Below are 27750 nucleotides of genomic sequence, written 5' to 3'. Positions count from 1 at the left end.
GTTTTCTTTCTCTCCCTCCCTCATGTTTTTTTTTTTTCCTCCAGTAGAAATAAGCCTTTTGTACAGAGCCAGAGGGACAGTCACTCGGTAATCTCTGCTTTCCAGTGTGTCCAGCCTAATCTCAAGAAGGTATCACAAATAAGAATCTCGTTGTTACCCACAATAATCTAGTAAAAAATTTTGTGGCTGACATTTTGTCAGATATATCACACAGACAGATGCTGGGATTAAGGGTGAATGCTGATTGATGATGACAAGGGAGGCACAATATATCAAACAAAATTGAGTTTCAATTGACAGTATCATCTAGGTAACAGAAAGGTCTTTAGCCCTTTAGATCACAGAGTGCCTGTGGGCGCATGTCTTGTAAAAAGTCCAGAGGACACCCATTAGCATCCAGAGGCTCTTCTGTGAAAGTCAGAAATCTATGATGGCTGCCCTAGCCCCCTTTGCGAACGGCGGCAGACAAGATTGGAAATATCGAGTCAATTCAACCGGAAAACGAGGCACACGTTTCTTTTACGTGAGACATTTGCTAAGACGGAAATATATATGCATGTAGCGCTGCTGTAACAATTCTGATAAGATGGAGACGGAGCATGCGCAAAACACGTAACCACTATAAAAACAAGGTACGCGTAGCTTTGCATGAACGATTTTCTAAAGTGTGAGTAGATTGGCATGACTGAACCAGCATTACGTGAAACTTCTCGAGCATTTGTGAAAAAATAAAAACCGTCCATATTTGCAAACTTCCATTCCATCCATCCCTTTCCCAAACCACATACCCAAGGCACGGTCACGGGGGGCTTATTAACATATTCATGTAAATGTAGTAACAAATAAATAAACCTGATCAGAGGAACCATTTAGGAGAAATTTTCAAAACACAAAATCTTTATTCAGCCTCACTGCATGGTGGCTCTGGTCAGACACTATAAGTAAGGAACACACACACGGCTGTGTGTATGGACGCCATCCGCAAGTTCGGGGCTGCCACATAATGTTTCTAAATCTTTACATTGCTGTCTGTCACTGCTGGCATTTTGGAGAAATGCAAACTTTCTTTCTCCTTTGCATGCATGTTTATTGTTTCAGAAATCCCAAGGCACAGCCTGTAAAGCCATGTTGTCAAGATGGTGTAAATGAAAGGAGATCCTGGCCCAAGACTTGCTCTGTCAGTTTTGTCCCTTAGGCTACAGAGCTGGCTTTGCAGAGTCTTACAGCATTAGCAGACTGCATTACCTGCTCTGCATTTCCACACCTGCCTTCTTACAAATCATGTCCCGCGTTAACCCTTGATGAGTGCGTCAAATGTTTTTCCAGGGTGTTAACAGTAGGCAGAGACAGCATGAGATTTACACTCAGACAGCAGATGACACCTGTACCAGAAGGACAAATGCAGAGTCCGGTAGTCTGACGTCCATTAATAGAAAGCGAAACATCAAATTGAGACTCACTGATGGCACCCAAAATCCACAAGAGACCACGTTTGTTAGTTCACATGCATGATTTAATAGGAGTCATGGAAATAAAACTGTTGTTAAACCTTTGTTTATTCTCCTACGCAAGCCAAAGAGGTGTGAATGCTGTTTTTTGAAAGTATGGCAACAAAAAATTTTACAATTAGTCAGGCTAAAGCAAACTGTGTGACATGATACGATCATGTGATGATTCCTCACAGCCAACCTCATTTAAATTAGGGATTAATTCATAACAATTCTTGACCATAAATCATTAAATCAAATGTTTCTTCTCAGGAAATTTGTCTTTGGCCAGTCAAAGTGAGGGGTACCCTATCAACATAGGGACATGACGGAGGTAAGGACATAGTCAACGTCTTTCATTTCCTGCCTTCCATGAGATGCAAAGTCAAAGGGCTTCATGAGGTACAACATGCAGCTGATTTACCATTTAGAAGGTAGCACTTACATGTTGAAGAGGATTTACTGAATCGAAAATCATTCATCCACTCATCTGTCAATGAACTTTTTTAATTCAGTTCTGGCTCACTGAGGGTTGTTGCCTATCAGGTGGAAGGCCCCAAGCCTGCTCTGGAGGGGCTGCTAGTCCATCACTGGGGTCACACACACAGTCATTCATAAGGGACCAGTTTGGAGTTACCAATTAATCTCTGCAATGAGGGAGTGATATTGACAATGAGAATGTGAACGCTCCACATAGGCAGTGGTCAGATGGGAGTTCACACACAGGCTAGGAGAATTTGAACTTATTCCAAATGGAAATGAGACATTCATTTTTTTTTTAGATCTACAGAAAGGTCTCAAGTTATGTATGAGTTCTGTACTTATAAATGTATGTAAGTCGAAAAATGCATCGTCAGTTAATAGAAAATTGGCAAAAATGCATAATGCTTTATTATGGAAAAATGTTTCAGACTTATTAGAAAGAAAGTGAAGCAATATTTCACGTTTTAGAGGCAGCGTGACAATCCACCACTAACTGACAATTGCAAAACACGTGCAAACAAAAACACAAACCTACCAAAAATGGTAACAAAGAACTTAACATGACTGAACTATGCCTTAAATGTTAGTGGCAGTTGCTACATATTCATCTATGTCAAAACTAATTTACTTCATCCGAAAGTAAAAATGGAAGTTGTACATTGACACTTAATTGAAATTTGGTTGAAAAGAAAAATGATTGGATTTTATGTGCTCTTTTGTATTTATGGATTGCCGTTAATCAAGATTGTAACCTGAGATGTGCCTGCGTCGTCTAAAATAACATTCCATTTTGCGTCATGGGGAAGGCGATGCAGAAGACCGCAGACACAACTTTCGTAGCCACCGACACAAATTCAGTCAGTCCAACAGAGATCATCCATGCCTTTCTGAACCTCCTTTTATTTCCTATCACTAAGTCAGGTTTAGCCCACAAGCATCAAATTCAAAGCAAAACCAATTTTTGGATTATATTACAGTTCATTCTCTGGCATACTCTCCAATACTCAGTTTTTCTAAAATTGCAGAGAAACCTGCATGAATATCTTTAGGATATGGAAGAAAACTGGAGTTAGCCAGAGAAAATCCACTTCGACACAAGAAGACGATACAAACTCTTCAGTGACTATCTGGGATCAAAACACCTATCCTATTGGTCACCCACACTATATTCTGTCAATATTCTCTTTAAACTTATAATGATAATTACTACACCATCCTAACTGTAGGAGGTGACCTATTAATGGGGTTTGAACCCTCAGCCTTTATATTCTGAAGCCAATCTAAAAAAGCAAAAGTCCACAAAGTAAGTCATGGTGATGTGGCATAAACTGGTGTTAATATAAATTCGAGAAGCTGGTGGATCATGTGACCTAATGCCATGGAACTTAGCTGAAGATCTTCCCCAGACTTAACTGGCTTGCTTGTAAATCTCAAGATATCATGCTAAGAAAGCACCGAGAAAGGCTCTCTATCTTGCACGGAATTGAACTGCCAAACATATTATTAAACAAAATAACAGCTAACAGTTTTTTTAAATCATTTTTAGATATGCGCAGCTTGACAGTGTTGGGTAAACTGCAAAATCCAAGTATAATGTCACAATGTCCTTTACGTCTGCTTCAATTTACAGAGGTGATCCCTTTAAAGTGACTTTGGACAAGCAAAATTCATATATCGTTGTGCTTTTTATTCCGTGTCACCACAAGAAACACATACACTTCTGCACTGAATTTTTGACATCCAATTCTTGTTCTCTCAGATTGAGGAGATGCGTCAAGTATGGGTGCCACTTTAATTGGCTATGGGTTAATTATACCTGAACCACCAGAACAGACATGTCGCCTGATCTCAAAGATTCTGTAGTGAAATTGGGAACGGTTATGCTAATATGCATTAGCCACATAATGACTGTAAAAAAAAGTGCCAGAGACACTTCCCAAGTGCTTGAATATGGTCCTCACATGTAACATGTAACCAGACACAGGAGGTTGTGGCGTAAAATGAGCTGTTTTAAGTCATAATGCAGGAAGGAGCAGCTCGGCAGATTATATGTGCAAACCCACAATGAAAGAACGTGAAGGCAGAACTGCTTTGACGTGGAACCTGTTACTATAGGAACATCAGAAGGATGCTATTGCAGGGTCTTAATGAACTGCTTGAGATAATGAATGTATCTAAATATATCAGCGGAAGGCAATGTGGGGTTTGGAGACAAAGGCAATGGCCTTCAGACCTCCAAGGCAGTGGGTTCAAAGCTCTCCTCTGGCTCATTTTGAGATCCATGTAGTTTCTTGGTATATCCTTCTATCTCGTAATCTAAAACCATTCTGGAACATCAATCGCTCAGAAGATGTAAAAACAATGGAACAAAACCATTTAATAAAATGAACCCCACTAGGGAGAATTGAAGAGCTCAGTTCCAAAATCAGCTAAGTACAAAAGATACATTTTGGAGATAAATAGGAAAATCTGGGTCCGTAAGAAGATTTTGAAACTAAATCCCTAAAACTATAGCGCTACACTGTTGCAATTAGTAGGTTTTGAAGCTCAAATATATTTTTGGCACATGACCAACTGCATGAAAATTCACAATCACGTGTTCACTAAATTTTACCAAAAGGTGTAATTCGCAGATTTTGGAACTCACATCTTCAATTACTGTACTTAATAAAGGGAAATAATGAGCAGTACCTGAAAATAGCATTTTATATATGCATGAATGGTATTACAATACAAGAAGAACTGGCTCATGCCAAGAACAGGAGAAACGCTGTACTCTTGGTAAAGTATGTGGACATCTATTGAACACACTAGGCCAAAGTGGATATCAAGAACTGCAAGCTAAATCTAGCAAGAAATGAACAGGCTTGGAACCAATATACACCGATATCCAATATCCACTGAACAGGATCATCTCCAGACAGAGGAGCAGCTTCAGCGACAGACTGCTGTCACCGTCCTGCTCCACTGACAGACTGAGGAGATCGTTCCTCCCCTACACTATGCGACTCTTCAATTCCAAACACCTGGGGGGGTAAACGTTAACATTATCCAAAGTTATTGTCTGTTTTTACCTGCATTATTATCAATCTTTAATTTAATATTGTTTTTTTGTATCAGTATGCTGCTGCTGGAGAATGTGAATTTCCCATTGGGATTAATAAAGTATCTATCTATCTATCTATCTATCTATCTATCTATCTATCTATCTATCTATCTATCTATCTATCTATCTATCTATCTATCTATCTATCTGTGTATGCCATCAATGAAAAGATATTACAGCCATCAAGCAGTTGACAAACTACCCCGTATGTTTGTAATGCTGCCTTGTCAACCAAATATTAGAGCATTTCATTTCAACTTCCTTGAGATGATCCGTTTTTAATTGTCTGCCATAGAAAAAGGAATGAGGAAGCTTCAGGTGACGCATCAACAAGTGGGTAGCAAATCACAAACAAAGGTGTAATGCAGCCCATAGCAAGCTGCCATTAGAAACACAACAACAAACAGAAGTGTCTACGTAAAGCATGAGTCCTGTGAACAAAAGAGACAGCAGGAAAGATGCCAACATCCTACACTTAATGCAGCTGTATTGCACATGGAAAGAGCGTAAGTGAAAAAAATTTGACCGGGATGGTAATCCAGTCACCGTTGGGTCACAGGTGAAAATGGCAAGGGTTGGGTGCACAAAGAAGGAGCCCCAGGAAAATGCTGTCTGCAGGAGCTGCTCCCAGGGTGCACTGCACACCACATGACTGGCCTTTCAGATGCAACACCATAAGCGCCGGGCCCCAGCTTCACCTCCAAAGTGTAATGGGGAGGGGCACACATCACCACGGGTGCAGAGAAACTGGAAGCAAGTCCTTCTGTGCCTACATGTGGCGGAAAGAAGCTCAAGCTCATAAAGACACAATTGACTGTATAGACTTTGCATTTTATCTCTGAGTCGTCTATTTTTTTTTTCCTTTTTCTATTTTTTTTTTTAATAGCCCTTGCTTTCACATCTTAGCGCTCCAAGCCGGGGTCACAAATCTTGCTGCTATTCCAGTGTGTGACATCTTCGCTCGTTTGCTGCTGCTCATTAACAAACAATACTGCTGTGAAATTGGTTTAATGACAAAGTAATAAAATTGCTATTCTGCTCACAGATTGCCTGAGGCACTCGGAGCTCCTACAAGGCTTACTCTGGGTGCCAAGATGCATTAAGCTGCTTATTCATGAAAACTGCATCCTTCACTCTTTCTTTTTCTTTCCTCTTCACTCTGTACCTGAAAGTGAAATTAATTAACCCTTTCTTTGCCGTAGTGGGGGTGTGGAACGGTGTCACGACTTTTCCTGGAGGGACACTCGTTTTTGTCTTACTTTTAACAGGACTGTCTTTAAGATTATCATTTTTTTTTTTTTTTGGTGAACACCTGTTTTTCATAATGAACTACATGTTTAGAAAAGTGCGGCGTCTCCATTTGCGTGGGGCCCATGCCGCTCCTGAAATTTACAGCTGCCGGACAATGATGAAATAATCAAATTGCAGCTTGACAGGTGGGTTGGTCCTGTTAATTGCCCACAGACATCTTAATGCTGCCAAATCGAGGCTAATAAACACGCAAAACCAAAGTGATGTGGGATTCACAAGAGAGGTCATGTGTTTGGATTCTTCTTGCTTTTATGCTTATATATATTTTTTTTTTTCTGTGAAAAAAAAAAAAAGGAGAACACGCCAAATGGCATGTTCATTGTAAAACGTGGTATGCGGTCACAGTAATCGGTACTTTGAATCATCAGAGCCCGGCTGGGCAAAGAGGAAAAGTGTGAGGGCGCCTGGTCTCGTTGAAAAGGCACAATCCACTTTGACACGCCACAAAACAGTGTAATTACAGTTGCAGTGGCACAAAAGGCAGCCCGATCAAATGAATTTAGGGTCGGGCCTCAGGATCAGACAACAGAATGAATCCCGCTAATTAACTGCCAATTAGTAATCCCTTAAATGAGGAGGATCAGTCTGTCTGCACTGGTGAAGATGTGGTACAAAGTGCGCCGTTTCTCACTGCACATCAGGCCTGCCTCTTCGATTATTTCTAGCTCCACCGCAAATAATCACAATATTTGTTTTTATTAAAATTTGTTGAAATTCAAAGACATTTAAAACTTCCACTTTTTATTTTTCTCTATATGACGACCAGGATAGAATCCACACATTTTTGTTAAGTGGCCCTGCCTCTCTTGTGGGTTACGTGGGTAGGATGGCCTCCTTACATTTCACTGCATACAGACTGATTCCAATATTGGAAGCTGGGGACTACAGACAAGGAACATGTTCTGCACTGTGTCACCTTAGCCAGAGGCAAATGACACTGGCCCTGTAAGAATCGGCAATGGACAGAAAGTCCAGGAAAGAAGCATAAGGTGGAACAAGAACTGGAGTTGAAGAGCAATGGCTGACATGGCCAAGCGCCAAAGAGATGAAGACCCCATTGGTGTGTGCTGTGCTTAGGATTTGACTCAACAAACAGGTTCTGTCCATCATGGGTTCACCAGACTGAATGTCACTGCTCTAGTTTTTATTATCTGTCACAACTGGTGTGAACTCCCAGTGCTCTTTCTATGAATTTTGGTCTGCTTAGCAGTACAACTCCTGCTATTATACTGGAGTGCTGTATACTAAAGGTGAAGAAAAGCACCGTAAAGGCATCTTCAACCAAGAAATCAGAATATAAATATGTGTGGCCAATATAGCTACCTAACCTTGGTGATTTGCGACTACATAGTCACTTTAAAAGCTGTCATGTAACATGAAAACTACTTGAGTCATGTCTCTGTGCTAATCAACATTTGTTACTATTTTAAAAATAATCTATTCATAATCAAATGTGCTTAATCCAGTTCAGGGTCACTGGAGCCTATCTTGTAGCACAAGACATGACCCAACGCAAGATGGGGTGCCAGCCTACTGCACTTCACATAGTTGCCAATTTACCTAACATTACATAATAAGCACAGGAGAAAAGTCCACCCAGATAAAGGGAGAACACAACAAACCCTAGCCAGGCTGTGCCTGGGACCCTGGAGCTATGATGCAGCAGTGCTAACCACTGTGCCACCATGCCATCCCATCCATCCATCCATTATCCAACCCACTCTATCCTATATCCTTGCTGGAGCCAATCCGCAGCCAACACAGGGCGCAAGGCAGGAAACAAACCCTGGGCAGGGCATCAGCCCACCGCAGGGTCCACACACACACACACACTAGTGACAATTTAGAATCGCCAATGCACCTAACCTGCATGTCTTTGGACTGTGGGACGAAACCCACACAGACACGGGGAGAACATGCAAACTCCACGCAAGGAGGACCCGGGAAGCGAACCCGGGTCTCCTAACTGTGAGGCAGCAGCGCTACCCACTGCGCCACCGTGCCACCCCCATGCCATCCCAAACCAATATAAAGATTTTTTTTTTCTTTTTGAAGACATAAAAAGCTGGTCAAGTGAGCTTTATATAATTTAGATGAAGTGGAGTGACATGGAGGATAGCACTGCTGTCTCGCACCTTCACAGCCGGATTTCTAGAGAGTATGAGAATGTGCATTGCCGCTCATTGTAGTGTTTTTATGTTCTCTCATGTCTAGCTTGTGTGCTTTCCTCTTCATGATGGACACAGTTGGCTTTTCCCCGGTGCCCAGTGCTGATGGAACAGGCTCCAGTAACCCATAGACCATGTAGTGGGTACAGGAAATCAATGAATGGCTCATTCATGGTGACCACAAAATGCATGGCAGTTCATGTTAAATTATAAGAAAAAGCGAGCATGCATAACAGTAAACATAGACAGTTCTGCTGGGGCGTTTTACTACTTTGTGCAGATGCCAGTTTTACACCACACAATTATTTCAGTGTTATTTATGTGACACTGCCTTTTAGTTCTTCTGTAATTCTGCTCACTTTGACAGGCGCTATAAAGAAGCGCAGCACATTGGAGTCCATGCCAGCATGGCTATCACACAAGGCCTCTGTGTCTTCCAATTTTTGCAGTCCACAGTCGACCTTTACACATGGACTCAGCGTGCTTCATTCACAGTAGCCATGTCCAGAAAAAACAGTGAACGCAGCCACAAACAACCTGCCTCTTCAGCAAAACATAACAAAACCCTGCATGGCTCTCCTCCAAGAAAGGTCATTTCTAAAATCAATCCTTAGATGTTTAAATACATGGACGGAAGGATGGATTCATTTCTTTGCATTAACTGTCACACCTTATCAAATAAAATAAGTGCCTGTAAGTACATATAAGCAAAGTGTATGTAATATTAATTGGGCCGTTTTTAAAACAGTTTAGCTTGTTTTCTCATGTGGGCGAGTGTCGCCATCATTCATCTTCTTTTTCTTCTTTTCTTCTACTTGGAAAAAGTGAAGAAGAGATGACGTCATGTTCCATTGTGCCCATATGCATTATCACTGTAAAAAAGGCAATGTGGCCAGCTATCTGTAAAGTTCATAACAATAATTCCGTCCATGTCTACAACCCTGAACCAGCTAATCCAGGATTACAGGAAGTTGGAGACTTTCCCAGCAGCACTGGCCACGAGGCAGGAGCCACCTCTGGGTTACTTTAGAGTAGCCGTTTATGATCAATGCTGCTTTAGTGAGTTTAACAAGCTAAGGATGTCTGTGTTGTTAACTTATGACCGGTTTATTTATTCCTTGTCTTTTAATCCTTATATAAAAAAAACAAGCAGCTCCCAAACCAAGATATCAAAACATTTGCTCTCTGATTTGTGCTTTCGTGATAAAATGGATCCAAGTTTCTCACTCTTTTGGCTCTGAGATAAACTTTGAGAAGCGGGCAGATTATTGCAGATACTGACATGGGTTTAAGGATTAAACGATAATTTTGCATTAGTAAAGTTATCCTAAATGATTGCCATGGGACAAGTCTGGTCAAATCAAGAATGAAGATAATACTGTGAATATGTGCAATTTTACAGAGGATTTGGAAAGTGTACCCACATTCTCAGTAAAATAATGCTTAAGGGCTTCATTCAAAAATTTGCTAACTCTATTTGGTGAGACAGTACAGTACATCCAACTGGATAGAGAATGTATTTATTATTTTCTTTTGTGTAACGCTTCTCCATGTCTTTTTCTATTGATGGGTCATATAGTGAGGACCTTCTAAGTATTCATGCTTAAAAATAGTTCATTTAATTCATTTAAAACAATATTTAAAACAAGTGAAGATGGGTTTGTTTCAAATTATTAAACATATGATCCAAATCGAGGATGATCCCTGGCTGTCCGGGTTGATGCCCTTTATAAACTATTAAAATGTTTCCAATTAGCCCAGTAAAATCAGTGCCGACTTAGTCAGCCATCACACAGTATCTTCTGCATCCCTCTGCTTTGTTTCATTTCTGTTATTGTAAAAAATAACACACTTTTCTGTCTATAATCCTCCTTTCTACTCTTGGATTCACACATCTATGATGGCTCCAGGTGACAGAATGCTATGTTCTGACTGTGAAGAACCTGACAGTGGGCGCTAGAATTAGGAACTTCACCAGGAGACCGTGCTCAGGGTATACTATCGTTATCGTCCTAAAATTAAGTCAAATGAATGTCCGAAAATGTAATTAAGGAAATGTGAGAGATGATTTAGTTTAAGTGTGTGTGTGCACATAAACACAAAATGTACTCAGGCACTGCTTTTGTAAACACACCCAACTCTATGTCGAACCTGACAGTGGGCGCTAGAATTAGGAACTTCACCAGGAGACCGTGCTCAGGGTATGTTATCGTTATCGTCCTAAAATAAAGTCAAATGAATGTCCGAAAATGTAATTAAGGAAATGTGACAGATGATTTAGTTTAAGTGTGTGTGTGCGCATAAACACAAAATGTACTCAGGCACTGCTTTTGTAAACACACCCAACTCTATGTCGAACCTGACAGTGGGCGCTAGAATTAGGAACTTCACCAGGAGACCGTGGGTGTGTTTGTGTGTGTCCTGCGGTGGGTTGGCACCCTGCCCAGGATTGGTTCCCTGCCTTGTGCCCTGTGTTGGCTGGGATTGGCTCCAGCAGACCCCCGTGACCCTGTGTTCGGATTCAGCGGGTTGGACAATGGATGGATGGACCAGGAGACCGTGTTCAGGGTATGTTATCGTTATTGTCCTAAAATTAAGTCAAATGAATGTCCGAAAATGTAATTAAGGAAATGTGAGAGATGATTTAGTTTAAGTGTGTGTGTGCACATAAACACAAAATGTACTCAGGCACTGCTTTTGTAAACACACCCAACTCTATGTCGAACCTGACAGTGGGCGCTAGAATTAGGAACTTCACCAGGAGACCGTGCTCAGGGTATGTTATCGTTATCGTCCTAAAATAAAGTCAAATGAATGTCCGAAAATGTAATTAAGGAAATGTGAGAGATGATTTAGTTTAAGTGTGTGTGTGCACATAAACACAAAATGTACTCAGGCACTGCTTTTGTAAACACACCCAACTCTATGTCATGTAGCTGTAATGCTAAAAACTGAATGGTGGAAATGATACACAGAAATTATCTGAGATCTCCCTGCGTGATTGTTTTCATAATACCTCTATGTGCTGTAACGAAAGCTATCTTAGATTCACTACACAATTTCTCCACTAAAGGAAGCGGAACTGAGATAAACGAGCATGCCTTCTGAACAGAAACTATGTGAGAGAGTAATAAGGATTCGTGCCCATTGGTGTTTTGGACCCTTCTTACCTGATGCATGTATGAGGGTGTTCGAAAGCTGGTTTCTTGTAGTTTGTTTAGTATGTTTAAGAAAACCCAACCCTGAGCATCTTTTGAAAGTTAAAAAACTAAAATTTAAGGTAGAAAAAAAAACATCTTTTACGGCCCAGGACCAGGGCTGGTCTTATCTGATAGCAAATGTAAAGGCAGTTGTCAGAATAACCGTTACATGTTAACGGTACACAGCGTAACTGTGCTTTATTTTGGTGATTAAACAGGATTACCATAATTAATTGTATTGAATATTGTCCAACATACCCAACTACAGGGGCAAATACATGTGGGATGACTTTCTCTTGAAAGTCTCTTTGGAGTGATCTGTCAGGCTGAGCGCAGGCCCATTTTTTGTACCCCTGCACTCCCAAGGGTTTGTGTTTGTTGAATTGGACTGATTTGCTGCCTGTGGAAAGGAGGACAAATAGAATGGTCTGGAAAAGACCAATGGTGCATGCAGGTAGTCGAAAAAGTGTTTATCATAAGAAACAGGGACTAGATCCTTTGGGCGAGTGGCCAATATACAGCGACAAGTGTAGAAAAATGACTCCTGGCAACTACATTATCAAAACGAGCCGCAGAGAAATGCGAGTTGTTTAATGTTCAAATGTAGAATTAAATCACAAGTAGTAATCTGTATAGTCTGGACTTTTTTTTTTTTACATAATTTATCCCATCCATTTTCAAGGCTGCTTGTTCCCATTAAGGACCCTGCTCTTTTCCATTTTTAACTATAAAGGAATGGAAGAAATCACGCTACGTTTTCCAACACCATTCTTGGTATTATGTCAGCACTACATATTTTTACAGTTAATAAATCATAAGGAAGGCATTAATTCCCATTCTATTTCCTTTTATTTGAAAGTCAAATTGCTCATTGTTTTAACTGCATAGTGGAAGAAAATATTTAAAACACAAGCAGACGTGATTGAGATGGGTTTCTTAGTAGTGGGAATCTTCCACCAAATAGCTTTTGTTTAATAGTCCAAGGGAATTTCAATGAGGCCTGCTCCAGGCCTGTCAACCTGTTTCAAAATGATGGACCAATGGCACTTGTGTATCTGAGCCAAGCCATGCAATCACCGTGCTAGTAGGAACAGTCTTGTTTTACACAAGTAAGGACTTCTGTAATAAATGTCTGTTTTGACATAATTGTCAAGATTTTTAGAGTACTTCAGGCATAAACATAGATAAGGCTTTTCAAAGTTGGTAATGATCGCCTGCTGCTGAATGAGCACAAGAACAGCAGTAGGATGCACAATTCTTCTAATGTGGCTATCTGGGTAAAGCTCATTTGTGGCAACCATGACCTATGCTGTGTCCTTCGTGTTGTTGTGATCAGGTGCACTGTTTAACTGAAATGAATGTCCTCCTAATTGTGGAAAACAAGACACCCAGAAGCCACATTTTAGCAGACCAAAACAGCCTGATACAACTTAACAGAACCAAAGGTCTAGAACAGGGGTACTGGAGGTCCGCAGTGGCTGCAGATCTTCGTTAGAAGCCAGGCCTAACAGATAATGAAACGTGGTACTTAAATATATAGCTTGTTAGTATTTTCATTCTTCCAAGGCAAAACAATGTATATTATTCACTCACAAAACATGTTTTGTGTTTCTTCCTTCTCTCTCATTTATTTCAGAACATCTTATGAACACAGATACTTCATGCTGCATGTACACAGACTTGAACAGAGCTACATTAGCTGGTTCCATTTGCTCCTTTGTCATTTGCACCTCATTATTAACTGATGACTGGTTAAGAAAACAGGCAGCAATTAAAAGCCAAAATGCAGCTGTTTAAAACTAAAATAGGCAATTACGAGTTCCGGATTGTAACAAACGAGTTAACAGAGCAAAAATAATAAATACATCAATAAAATAAAAAATATATTGTTTTAGTAGTAAATAAACAGGTCCTAATTAAGACACTGGTTAAAGCAAACATCTGCAGGCTCTGAGGACCTCCAGGACCGGAGTGGAGTACCCCAGTCTAGAAACTGCACTTCAGGTGAGATCATTATTGGACCCAAAGCTATGAGTAACACATAATGCTAATAAATGAGAAAGGATTACAATGCCCTCTGCCTTTGACCATACGACAGCTCCTACACGACAAGTGCAACCCCTCTTTGCCCAGTCAGGCAGGCTCACTAGACCAAAGTTTGCATTTCCTCGGCTTTTGCTAATCACGCTGCACACATCTGAGAAGGTTTCTTCTCTGTACTCCACTTCTTGTGTAACATTAGGAAAATCTGCTGACAGCGGTAGCCAATATCCTCGCGCCGGTATTATAAGCAGTTCTTTCTGCTTCCCTTTGCTCCAACAGCAGGCTCTGAGGTGAATTCCAGGTAAGCTCTTGGACGGCTTTTGGCAGCAGAGCGCAAATGATGCGCTGTCCATTGACACAAGCACAGAGCTTCCTTGTGGCCTCTCTGAGGCACAATTGTGCTCCAAGACAAAGCAATGATTCAGCACATCCTCTCCAGGGTCTGCTGGAAACTAAAGACGACTGCCTGCCCTCTCACTGTCACTAGCCAATAATTTGCCAACATCAAATCAAAGGGGAAACTGCTCACAATAGCAGGGGCCAGTGGCACTTAGCAGCGCTAAGTGTTTACCGGTACGCCTATCAACAGGAATTTCATATCATCTGTTTGTCATATCTGAGAGCACGGTGCCGCAGATTCCTTTGCAAAACAAGCCAGTCACTGCTGCTGCTACGGCATTTAAGAAGATAAAAAGCAGATATACACAAACACACACACACACACACACGACAACAGTGAGGCCAATTAACCTGCTGCCATTTCCAATAATAAGCTTTACAGCTCCAAACCCATCCTCCTACACACTCAACGTCACCGCCGAAGATGTCTATATAACTTCAGCTGTATCTGATGCCCCCTGAGACTGACAAAGATCTACTTCTAGGAGCACACTGAGGAGCCCTCGGTCCAGGCCAGGACGGCACGCATCCTGGGCTAACTCTAATAGATATATTCCAAGTGTGGCATCACGCAAAGGCCTGATTTCTTCCAGGTTGGCAGTTTATTTCTGCATTAATCACCATGACACAGGCAAGGCAACTCAATTTTCTGCTTCTGTAGGTAGGCACATCACTTTCTGTACGGCACGAGGCATGAAACAGGCTGCAGCTAAGCTTTGCTTACTAGTGTAATTGAAATGCTATCCACACTATAGGGTGCATTAAAGTCAGATAACAGCAGTTCCTGTGGCCAATTTAAGTAGCTTGACTTCCCAGGGAAAGAAGAAGAAAAAAAAGGGGGAAAAAAAAAATTGCTTGACAGATAAGGCAGACAAACTGGCTAATTCTCCAGGCATGTCTCTCATTGTGATCCTAGAAAAATGAGAAAAAAATGAATCACAGAACCATAAAATCAATTGACCCTCGGGTAGCTCATCAGCCACCGAGTCTGATAAACCTAAAAGCTTCGTTAATGTCTGCCTGCCTGTATCCCACAGATAGAGCACTTTGTAAATGAACCTGCTTTGATAAATATATTAAGGAAAGCTGTGAATAAAAGGCAGAGACTTCTCATTTGTAAATACAACCTCCGCTACATGGAATTAGAATGATAAAACGGGGTTCCATGTAATTAAGTTTGTATAAGACCTGAAATCCGTGCAAATACCTTCCCTGAATTTTGAAAGGAAGCTGTCAGTTCAATTAATCTGAACATCACCCCGAGAATGTACTGAACAAAATTAAGCTGCAGATAAAACCTGGGCCAGTATTTTGATAAGTAATTCCTGTATCATTTCTTTGCTGCTGTGATCATTTTGGCTAATCCACCACCTCCAGTTATGTGCTAAGCCATCTACAAAGGGACGGCTGGTCTGACCACCGTGCCACTAATCTACCATATCGCAATGTGAAAAATGGCGTGGGGGGGTGTGCAGGGGAATCTTTCTGTTTTGTTTTCTTGAACATATCAAAGTGAATAAATATATATCAAACAGCACGGAGTTTGTGACTTACTGCTAAACACTCGCTGATCAAACACAACACTCGGATGGCTCCCAGCCACTGTGTAGTGGATGACAATCCCATTACAGGTAACACTAGGTGGCAACCACTAAAAGTCCATGCTTACAAAGAAGGCTAGGGCAGTACCAAGCAGACCACAAACCCGAATCAATATGCCGGAGACGTCAACTTACCAGTTGTTTACTTGTAAAATTGTCAGTCCTGTGTCTTGGGCTAACTGTTTTTTCTGTTCTTCGGAAGGGTACGGATGCTAAAAACAGGAAACAAAAATACAAGAAAACAAAAATGAAACAAAAAAAAAAAACAGCAAAGCCCAACCATTGTTTAAGCAATGTACTCTTGTCTGCAAAAAAATAAAAAAAAAAAAATAAAAGGAAGAAAGAAAAAGAAACAAAATAGAAAAATTGAGTTTGGACTGGAAATCCATTTTCAACTACTTTCACAGTACATACAATAAGGAACAAACTGTCTCAGATTGAATGCAGCCTTTCATCCAAGGGGGGATTCTCCTTTGGCATCCCGAAACGAACAGGATATTACTGGGTCCTGCATGGTATGCCATGAAGAGGCTGGGCAGCAGGACGAAGTGTTTTAATTTGGCTCTACTTGTGTGGCTTCTCTGGACATTTCATACCATTGCTTCACTTGTGTCAGTGTTGGCGGGCGGTGCTGTGGCACAGAAGCTATGGCCAAGATTCTTCCTGCAAGTAATGCGCTTGCACCCGCTCCTATGCCACCGGTGACCGCAGTGGAAGTAAACACAAAGTGAATCGCTTCTTTTACACCTCCATTCATACGGGAGACATAGAGCGCTCACCTCTGCATGCAGAGAAGAGAGACGACTCCCACACTCGCACTTTATATGCAAATCATACTTCTTCCAAAATCAAAATGAACAAAGGGACGGTTATAACAGGCGAAACACAGAAAATTCTCACTCTTCTGAGGGTGATGTTAAGAAACAAAATTCAATTTCAACTTTTCTAGAAGGGGGGGTGCAGGCGCTAATTAAGCACACTCTTCTCATGTTTAATTATCTACACACACCTTTTCCATTGTAAAGCGTATTGATTTTTTTTTTCTTTAAAGTGCGTGAAATGCATTTAAAGATTCAGATTAGCCTTTGATGTAGTGAAGTAACCAAAATTCCTAAATGTCAAACCTGTGAGCCAAAAATTCTGCTCCCGGGTGAAGGAACGAATCCTTTAATCTGCACCTGTAATGCTTTGAAAGATTATACAGCGATGAGTCTAATTGTACTGAACTTGCATACGGCTGTGGATTGTGCTCACTCTGAAAGGCAATATATCAGAATCACGTTGATTCCTCAGGTAAGGCCGAATGACTACGGAGCAGGACTGGAAACCACAAGGTCGCAAGTTCAGCCCTCGCCACCGACATCTGATGCCATCTTACTATCCCCTTGCAGCCTTGGGACATCCTCAATCATGGTGCCTGTAATGCTTCTAACACTCTGAAGCATTTTTGCTTTATTTTGTTGCATTTATTCTATGCCATTTCATTTTGACCTTTGACTTTGTCACGTATTAATGTGTGCACCGTCACCTTCATAACCGCGTTCTTATGTGGTAATGCTCCCTGAAAATGAAAGGCTGTATTTAAAATGAAGGTCAATTGACTACCTGATTAAACAACTGCAAAGTGGAGGCTGTTGGGATCATAGTTACATTTATTTTATTAGCATTAAAAATACAGTATATACAGTAAATGCATTTGCTTTTTATTTATTCATCCATTCCTTTTTTCTGGTATCACTGTCTTCACATCTGTCCCAGCAGTAGAATCGCATTTTGTCCAGGATGCCATTCCTTCAGGGAACATATCCACTCATTAACCTATCATACATTTTTTGGCAATGTGGAAGGAAACCAGGGTACTAGGTAAAGAATCCCATAAGGACATAGTAAACTTGACCAGGCCAGGTTTTAACACCCAGACTCTTTGAATTGTGCCACCGTGCCACCTCCATTCACTGGTCCACAAAAAAATATTTTTTGTTAGCTTCTGGGAACTTCAGAGCTTCTCTTTATTAAGTTTTTAACGCTGATTTCATATTTGAAATCAGAATTAAGCTAGCACACCAGGTTTTTGAAATACACATCATTGACGTTTTGACACTTTTGAATATCAATATATCAACACGATATCTGGAGTTTGGACTATGTCCCACCAAAATTTTTTTAGATGTGTTAATTCCTAAAACAAACCAGAAGACGATACCAGAGACACGTTAAAGTATATTTATGTCAATTTACCTCAATATAAAAGTGAGGTCAGCGTGCCCAAAAATGTTGGAGGCACTCGCTTTTGCGCTTGTACTGCACATCCGTCTCTCTTTGCAAGAACCAACAGTAGTCACCCATCATGCTCGGAGTGAATTTTTCCCGATATCAGTTTTCCATCACCTTTATATCTTGATGAAATCTTTCCCCATGCTTGTCTCTGACATCGCTTAGATTTGGTGGAAAAAGGTCGAGATGAGAATGTAAAAAATGCCGTAAGCTAATATAGTTTCAGCATATTCTCCACAAGCTCAGTATAATTCTCTGCTCTGTGACTGTCAAGAAAATTCTGGACAACCTACACGAATGCGGGTGCTGATTCAGTTGGCTTCAGTTTCCTTTTGAACTCATCGTCAAGCATCAGTTCACGGATTTCAGGGCCAAACAAAAACACCTTCCTTCATTTTGGCTTCACTTTTCTCGAGACCAAACGTATTTCTTAAAAGCTGAAACGCATCGCCTTTACTGTCCAGTCACCCTAGTTGTCCAAGACCTGGAACATCATAATTAAAAAATGGGACGTGCTGCTGGGCGAAAACGGTTTTCAGATTTGGAGTCAGCAAGTGAAATTTGTTAAAGTACAGGTGAAAGAATCCCAGTAGCAAAATGCTTGTTGACCAGTGATCAGCCAGGTAAAGGACAGAGGTGAAAGTCTGGAAGTATAACATTATATACATTCATAGTTAAATTTTCAAACATACCAAAACCAATTCAGGGCTGAGGGGATGGCAGAGCCTATACCTGCCTCGACAGGATGCCAGTCCATCACAGGGCCCACTCACATATACACACCTGCAGTGACACAATCTGTAAAATATCAAACTAACAGGCCAGGCAGCATCACCTTTCATGTGCTCCGACGTGAAAGGCTTCCCTCACGAACAACTTTAAATAAGACTTCTCCAGCAATATAGGTCTCTGTCACGCAAAGCTACTTAAAGAAGGAGCACCGTCATAAACTGCTTTCAAAAGCAAATACAATTACAAAACTCAGGATAAACAATCTTTTTCATGTACATAAGAGCAGATCAGGAGATTAAATATTCAACAGCACATGATAGCAACCTTAGATTTGAGGATACAAGGGCACATCTGTTAGTTTCTGCTCTGTACCGTAATCAGACCCTAACATATTCTCGTTTTGGTATTAATAACATTTAGAAAGCACCTATCTACCATCTACTAGCCACTTACTGCCATGTAACAGGACCTCAACAAACACTCTGTGTTACACAGCACTAAGTGGCTAAGAGATGCGCTATAGGCAAGTCAACATTGTGAAGCTGTACCCAGAAAACTAACATCAGGACTAAAGAAGCTTTTCAAAGGAGCGCTCGTCTGATTAGAAGTTACATTCAACTGATGATTTAATATCCATCATTCAAGTATATGTGTATGTGCAAGAGCGAAAGGTTGATGAAGCAGCTCAATACGCATACCAGTGTAAGGCAAGGTACGCATGGAGAAAGGGACACAGGGACTGTTACTGTTAGAAAACGGTGCATTGTCTCCTTAATCGGAGTGCCATTGAAATTTATAGAGCACCTTCCCATAGTGGACAACATCCCAAGATGGACTGAATTGTCTTAACTCGTTTGTCAAACTTTTCATTTTATTATGAAATAAGTCATCTGCAGGCTGATTTACTTCTATTAAGTAAAATGGATGTTATGTATTTTAAGAGGTTATTCAACTTGTGATGGACTGATGTCCAGTCCAGAGATCATTCCTACCTTGTACCTTAGGGTTGCTGGGATAGGCTTTGGCTTCCCCGCTGACCCTGCTGAGAATAAGAGGATTTGAAAATGGATGGGTGGATGGATGTTTATCATGGCACTGGAGAGTGGAGACATGTTGCACGTTGGTTGGACATGAAAGTAAGAATTTCACCGTACTCTGTTCTTGTGACAGTACTACTAGTACTCCATTACTACTATGTATTTATCATTTATTAACTACTAGAGGGCTCCGCCCCCTGCTCGCTTCGCTCGCCAACCCCTGGTCTTGGGTAACCCGAAATAGATTTGAAAGAGATTATTGTCTGTCCTGGTAATTGTTACATATGTATCATGTTCACCGTTACGACATCTGTAGGTCCATGTAATATATGTAAATGACAATAGCAGTTTAATTGTTATGTTATGTAAGTATAGAATGTCTTTGAGTTTGCGCAGATCTATGTATGAGATATACTGGAGTGTAAAGGTGTAGATGACGTACAAAGGATATCTTCACACACCACATTTGTAGCAAAGACGGCGTGTTGTCCTTGAATGAGTTTTCCTTGGTATGGAGTTATTATAATCTTGACGTTAACGTCACATGCATGCCGAACTCCTGAGAAGGCTACATAAAGTTGTCCATGTCTAAATACAGGCTCAGAGAGGTAAAGGCCGACTCTGTCCATGGTCTGTCCTTGGGATTTGGTGATTAGGTATAGTAATATGGATAATTGCACTCACTGTTAAAATTACCTATTTCCGTTAGTTGAACTCTTTCGTTTCTGAGCCGTGGCTCCTTCGCTTGCGGTGCATAAGCGCATGCGCCATCCGTACTATCTCGTGTTTGACTATGCTGTGTTTTGTGGACGTTTGGGGACTCCGTACCTTCTCTGGTTTGATGGTGGGGCGGGATGCGGAAGCCTCTTCTGTTTGTGTTTTCTGTGAGTACTTATAGTGTTGTATTACTGTAATGTGATTCACATACGCTGTGGATTCCGGATCTTCGAGGCTTCTGTACTATCTTGGGTTTTTGCCTGAAATACATTGATGAATGTATGCGATACGTGCCTGCTTTGCTTGCGGCATTTCAGACGCGCGCTGTAGGCACCTGCGTTCATTGATTATATCCAGGCAGGCTCGTGTTTGTATCACCGTCAGTTGTGGTCTTTCGTTTTGAACCCGTGCCTGCTTTGCTTCCGCAGTTTCTGACGCGCGTTGTAGGCGTCTATGTACATTGTATTTGTTCATGCGGAGCTGTTTGGTTTTGGAACTGTTAGTAATTTAGCTATGGACGCGTTGTTGCTTCATGTCCTATTCAGAAGCGCCTTGTAGGCGCCTACGCCTTTCGTACTTTCCTGTGCCTTCCATACTATCTTCGTGGACCTGTGGGGCTTCCGTAGCCTCTTCCGTTTGACTCTGGGGTGCAGCGCAGAATCCTCTTTTTTGTGTGACTGTGTCGTTAGTCGTTAGCTATGGGCGCGTTGTTGTTTCATTTCTCATTCACGTTAGTTGAGCTCTTTCGTTTTTGGGCCGTGACTCTTTCGTTTGCGGTGGATAAGACTTCACTTGCGGTTTATGAGATGCGCGCTGTAGGCGCCTGCGCAGTATGTCTCATGGTCCCATCGCCGTGTACCTGCGTCCATATCCAGTTTATTCTCGGTTAGTAATATGGATACTTGGCTAGCACAGCTTTTGGAATGTGGGCTCATTTCCTGGCTTGGTCACTATCTATGTGAAGATTTGTGTTGTCCCTGTATATACACAAGGGTTGATATCTGGTATCACATGCAGATTCATAAGGAGCATCTGCAAGGCTCCAGTAAGATGACACCTCCGCCCCCAGCACCTGAGGGGCTCTGACTACTAATGCCTCTATTTTTTTCATCTGCAGACCAGGACATGAGTCCTGAGATGACTTCTGATGTCACTTCCGCATTCTGCCCAGAGGCCCCGCCTCTTCTGCCCGGGACCTATTTAAAGAATGATGTTGCCAGAGTTCACGTGCAAGTCCACATCTTCACTGGGAGATTTCTAACTATGAAAACAGTCGGCAGACACAGCCTGTACATGAACAACAGGTACTCAGAGTTTTCTGTTGGACTTTGAATTTCTTTTTTCCTTTGATTTCACTCTCACGGATGGACTCAAACCCTTTATGATCTCCCTCTCACTTTTTGTTATACGATGGCTACCCCATATGTTTAGCTTTCTCTGTGAATGGGTATGGTGTGAGTGTGTGCCCTGCCTGTTATTAGTGATGATTCATGGGTAGGTTGTTATGCCCCCTTACCTGTAATGGAAATGGAGAAAATGGCAGGATGGGTGATCTACATGTCTTTCTACAGTTTCCTCTAGATCTATAATTATCTGTCTGTATGTGTGAGGAGAGCATTTATTGAGCTTGCGCATAAATGGATTGGACTAAATGAGACTCAATGCAGTAAGCAGTGTGAAAGGGAAAAATAAAACAAATACTGCAATAAGAGCTTGGACAAGAAGGACCACCAGGAAATAGTGTATTTAATGAAACTGAACCATAAAAATATGTAAAAACAATGGTATCAATAAATAAGTGGCATACAATGAAGACACAGGAGGCATTAACAGTTTCTAAGTGTAAACAAAAAGGACTTCTAAACTCTGAAATGGCCAATCCAATAAAGAACACAGTACTGAAATGAAAAATACGATTTCTGATTGCTAGGTGCTGACACTTTTTTGGCCGTCCCACCTTTTGGAAGGCCTTCTGACTGCCTAAGTCTCTCTTTCTCTCTCTCTCTCTCTCTTTCTACTCACCACCCCCACCGTGGACCCCCCCCCCCCAATCCCCCCGCCCTTTTTTCTCTCTCCTCTTTTTCTCCCTCCCTCCCCTTGGGTGTTATCTTGAGAACATTAGTAATGACCTCTGTGATACTATAAAAACCACTAATAATTTTCAGCAGAGGTGAGAGAAATGAATCGGCGGGATTGGAAATAGCAGTTAGTAATTTACATTGTATTAAGGCTGCCTTGGCCACTCATCCCACTCTTGGTCATCAATCGTGCTCTGTCAGGTGCCGCACTGTACCACGGTGATAAATACCCCAACCAACAGCAGGATTCATCCCTGCCTGTGTGAGACACATAATGAATGGTTTGCACAAACAAGAAGGATGGCTCATCAAGGAGAGTGGGGAGCTTTAAAAGCTGGAGAAGCCTTGCGTAAGAAAATTTTAATTGACCAAAGACAGTGACACTAAATGGGTCTGTTTTATGTGCCACCTTCAATGTTTGGAAATGACAGCCAGTCCCTGCATTTTGGGTTTGCTCGAACACTTATTTATTAAGATTAGTGCCACATCAAGCAGCTTGGCTGTCAAATCCTCCGGTACACTTTGTCATTACTAATAAAATCAGCACAGCAGCACCAGGGCACACTCATTGGCTCATAGGAATGTGGAAGCAGCACAGGCAAGAGAACTTGAGGTGAATTTTGACAAAAATGTAGCTTTCACCAAGCACCAATTTATATGTTTAGGTTACTGAGCAGAAATATGTATCTTCAGTTTCTTACCCTGTCTGGTTTGGAATCCAGTATGGGCACCAATTTGAAGGGCAGAACTTCAGAAATACATGAAGTGCACATTATTATAACTGAACAGAACTGCAGTCCACCACCATATCAACCACCACTCACCCGTCTGAGAAAAATCGTAATTTTGGGCGGCTATACTTTTGCATCTTACGGTCTTCATTACTCAATAATCCAATGAAGAAAATATAAGCTTGGAAAGTGTGGATCAATTTACCGAGGTACAAGTATCCAATCCAATATCCTGACATTTAATTGACCCCAAATGTACCGAAGTCTATAAATAATTATCTCGAGAAGCCAGTGGTTTAACATTAAAGCCAGTCCACTGCTTGGATCTAACTGATATGTTAATGAGAGGGAAAACAATTAGGTGCAGACCTTTGGCTTGTTTATTTGTAATAAAAGGCACGCCAAGGCCATGGACAATAGCAATAGTAGTTCCCTCTGCGTTGGCTAAATTAGAGAGTGTAACACACTCTTTGTTGTTTCCTATAATCACCTAGCAGCTGCTGAACTTTCCCGGAGAACTCCACGCTAGAATGTAGTAGCAATGATGATAGATCACTTCATCAGTGTGGAGCCAGACTGCGGCGAATTAAAGACACAGGTCAGAGGTTTAGGTGTCCTAAGAAACCATTCCATGTTAATGAAGCTTTTGAAATCGTAGCCTGGCCGTTTCCCTGCCATGGCTGCACAGTCTCCCTTGAATTCTCCAGCACTCTGAATTTATCTTGCTCTTAAATCTGTATTTAATAATCCAGCCATTATCCATTGAGGATAAATGATATTATTTGGGAATAAGCAATGCATGCTGCTGTCTGAGCATGACATAAAACTGTGAAACTCGGCACTATTTGTCGCACAGGTAGGTTTTCCATTTTAATATTTAATAATATTTTCTTGGTTTTATTCTGAAACATTGGCCAGCTCATATAATTTTCAATGCAGACTTATAAAAGATATAAATATATATAGAGTATATATTAACAGAGGTGATGCATGGTGGCAAAGTGGTTATTGCCGATGCCTCAGAACTCTGGCAGACTGGGTCAGTGTGCAGAGCCCGAGTGGCTTCTTCTCCCACATCGTAAAAATGTGCAGGTTAGGTTTATCAGCAATTCTAACTTTGTCTGGTGTGATGGGATGTATATAAACGTGCCTGATGATGTCACAATTGGCCCTGACCGTTTGTGACCCTAAAAAGAGGGCCAATATGGGGCTGAATCAAAAACTAGACTGCTTACATTTGTTGGAATTGTTTTTGGGAAGGATAATAGGTGTGGTCAAGCAATAGAGTGGTTGGATTTTGCATTCTGGAACGTTTGAATTTCGAGATTATACAGTGAAATTAATTATCGTTAAATATTATAGTCTAGTGAAGTCTCCTTGCTAAAGTGGATGGAGATTTCTATCAAGAAGGCAGGTGAATGTTCAAATTTTCTACTGACTTCAGCTGCCTTCTGGTCCAAGTAGTGGTAGAGAATCTTTAAAGAAATCTCTGCTATTTCAAAATGTTACACAATATTTCCTTAAATAATAAACCAAATTATCTTACTTTGTATGACATTTGCAAAATTCCAGTTTTTAAGGTCATATCTTAACAGTTTTGGATGTGAATATTTCTTTAATACTTTAGAAGAGTTTGTACTGCTGCTCTCCCACGCCCCGACTTATAACGCAACATCACTGAGGATGACCAATGGCAACAGTGGGGAAAGAGCCAAAAGCGACAGGCTGTTGCTGCTGCTACGTCAAGATGAAGGACCAACAGCCTGCTGCTCACTGGCTTGGTACTCCCGTCTTCTCATGGTACAGTTAAATGACACTGCTCTGAGAAGAAGGACAAGCCCAGGAGAGGTCTACAAATGTCACAATTTAAAAAGCTAGAAATAAATACTGTTATCAGGCTTATTAAGTCATGTTATTAAATCTGTCAAAGTCTTAAAATTTAAGAAAAATTAAATAGATCTGCTTTTCATATTTGAAGAGATACTACACTTTGAGCAACTGAAGATTGTTTTTGCTGCTCCGGTTCTTTCTGCTTCTTTCCAATTAATACTGTAGATCCATTGGTGCCCACCAGGGGTCACATGATATTTCAAACAGTACAGGGAAAAGGACTCTTTGAAAGATCTAAGCTGCTACCCTGCCTAAAACTGCTGTTGGTGCAGAAGGGCTTCATAACATTATTAAGTGAGAAGAACAGTTATGCCAAATGAGCACCAACATAGTGTTGCTATTGAATTTAGTGTGTTTGAGAATATTATGTTTTATTATATGCACATATCATATCATTAAGGAAACACCCCTGAGCTAACCCCAAGCGCCAAACAGCCAAGGAGACCAAAAATATATAAAATGAAAGGTTTATTATTACAACAATGGTAAATAAACACAGAAAGTTATGGGATAACAAAGGAGGGACCATGAAGGGAAAGTAGACAAGGACCTCATGTTGTCCTTCTATCGCAGTATGATCCAGTCCATGATCACTTTCAGTTTCATTGCCTGGTTTAATAGTCTGACAAACCAAAACTCAAAAAAGCTCCAGCAGATTACGAAGTATGCAGCTAAAGTTATTGGGGCTGATGTTGATGATTTGACTAGTGTGTGTCAGAGGGCAATGCTAAAGAAACTGGAAATCATCTCAACTGATGACAGACATCCATTACATGTAGAACTAAAGTTCAGTAAATCAGGAAGGATAGTTGCTTTGAAAACCCACACAAATCGCTCCAGAAACTCCTTTCTTCCTAGTGCCATACGACTTTTCAATAAGAAATATCTGAGATAATGTTTAAGGTTTTGATATATATCCTGTTACCTTTTTTTTTTTTTTTTTTTTTTTGGTGTAAATATGTTTTATCTAACTGCCTTACCTTAACCTTTCTTATTTCTATTTGTCTGTTTTATTTCATTCTGTCTGTTACCTGTTATTAGATGCAACTGAGAAGGCAAATTTCATGTTTTCTTGTGTAAACATGACTAAATAAAGAAACCTAAACCTAAACCTAAACCTAAATCAGGAGGCCTGCTGCCTATCTGGACCTAACTACACAGCTGTCACCCTCGCACCCTGATAAGGTTGCTTGCCCACTTGCCTACCTTTTTTTTTACCTCTTTCATGCTTCTCCCTCCATCTCCCTTTACTTCCTCTCAGGGGATTCCTCCTCCTATCTCTACCCTCACTAGCCCAATGGCCACTCTCTGTTCCTGAGAGTGCTTCTGGTCTCCTCTGAAGCACATCCAGGCCAATCACAGCCCTACCAAACCTCTGGAGTCATCTGCTCAGAGCTCCTACTGGTGGGCCCAGGTATCCCTGCCAACCATGTGACCCACTCTTATCAAAACAGCTAGACAACCATGCAGGGTCCTCAATAGTAGCCTCTTGCTCCCATCAATTAAAAGGATGGGAACTAAATATAACTTTAATAAGTATAAGAGGTTCTTGCAGCGTATAGCTAATCAATTTGCAATACTTCACCCCTCGCTGGCACAATGATTAGCGAGTAGACTAGCCTATTTTATTGGGCATGCCCCACTATCTTCCCTAATATTCTCATCCTAAGAATAATAATTCAAAAGATTCCTTTAACTATGTCTCCTTCTGGTGTCCATGGTTGTCCAACACCTGCTGACACTGACCCTGACCACGATTACCTTTAATATCTATTAGTACCTTTAAGGGACAACTCCATAATATTTAGGAAATGACAAGCTTTTCTTATATTTTCATTAAGGACATGTCACAACTAAAGGCTACAATTGCTGGGTGTTGCCTTCACATTTTAATTATACAGCTAGAGGACACACTCTAAATGCGAGGCCCGTCCTGTGCTAATGAACGCCAGACTGAATGAAGAAAAACGATGCAAATTAATTCTTCAAGCAACAATACATTAATTTCAGTGAACTGAATTACAGTAGGACTTCTGGATAAACAACATGCTTGGTCACGTGCCCCACATTAAGAGACAAATCAAGGAAATGGCCAGTGATCATTCCAAATAAAGTTGGAGCTGGCAAGGTTTTTCAGAAGCTGTGATACTTCACCAATACAATAATTTCATTTTTGCACCATGGAATTTAATAATTTGATATATTAATCATGATAAAAGCTGTTACTCTCAAATGACTGCTAGAGGTCAAAGACATTACTTGTCTTTTCATTTCCAAAGCTTATAATGAAAGTCGTATGCTAGCTTACACTCATTTGTTTTGATTGAGCCAGTGTTGGTTCCCTAAAAATGAAACTCGCATGAAAAGTTTACAAGCAGCACCAAGCTGTACTTTAGGATCAGTGATTTATTCATTATCATTTAATTTTTAACTGTTTATTCCATTATAAACTTCTAGAGAGAGAGATAGGAAGGAGCACTGGGCACAAGGAGC

General features: G+C 41.0%; 1 protein-coding gene across 5 annotated transcripts in view; it reads right to left on the bottom strand.

Annotated features, from left to right (window-relative positions):
* Positions 1-27750, bottom strand: part of meis2a (Meis homeobox 2a) — a 122939-nt gene that overhangs the window by 18069 nt on the left and 77120 nt on the right. For all 5 annotated transcript variants that reach the window (XM_051919803.1, XM_028821638.2, XM_051919806.1 and 2 more), the window contains one exon: positions 15934-16010. In XM_051919803.1, the coding sequence (XP_051775763.1) occupies positions 15934-16010 (77 nt within the window). The remainder of the gene's footprint in view (positions 1-15933; positions 16011-27750) is intronic.

Source organism: Erpetoichthys calabaricus, chromosome 16 (genome assembly GCF_900747795.2).
Source record: "Erpetoichthys calabaricus chromosome 16, fErpCal1.3, whole genome shotgun sequence".
NCBI lineage: Eukaryota > Metazoa > Chordata > Cladistia > Polypteriformes > Polypteridae > Erpetoichthys > Erpetoichthys calabaricus.
Note: the sequence above shows the minus strand (reverse complement) of the source record. Positions and strands in the feature narration are given on the sequence as shown.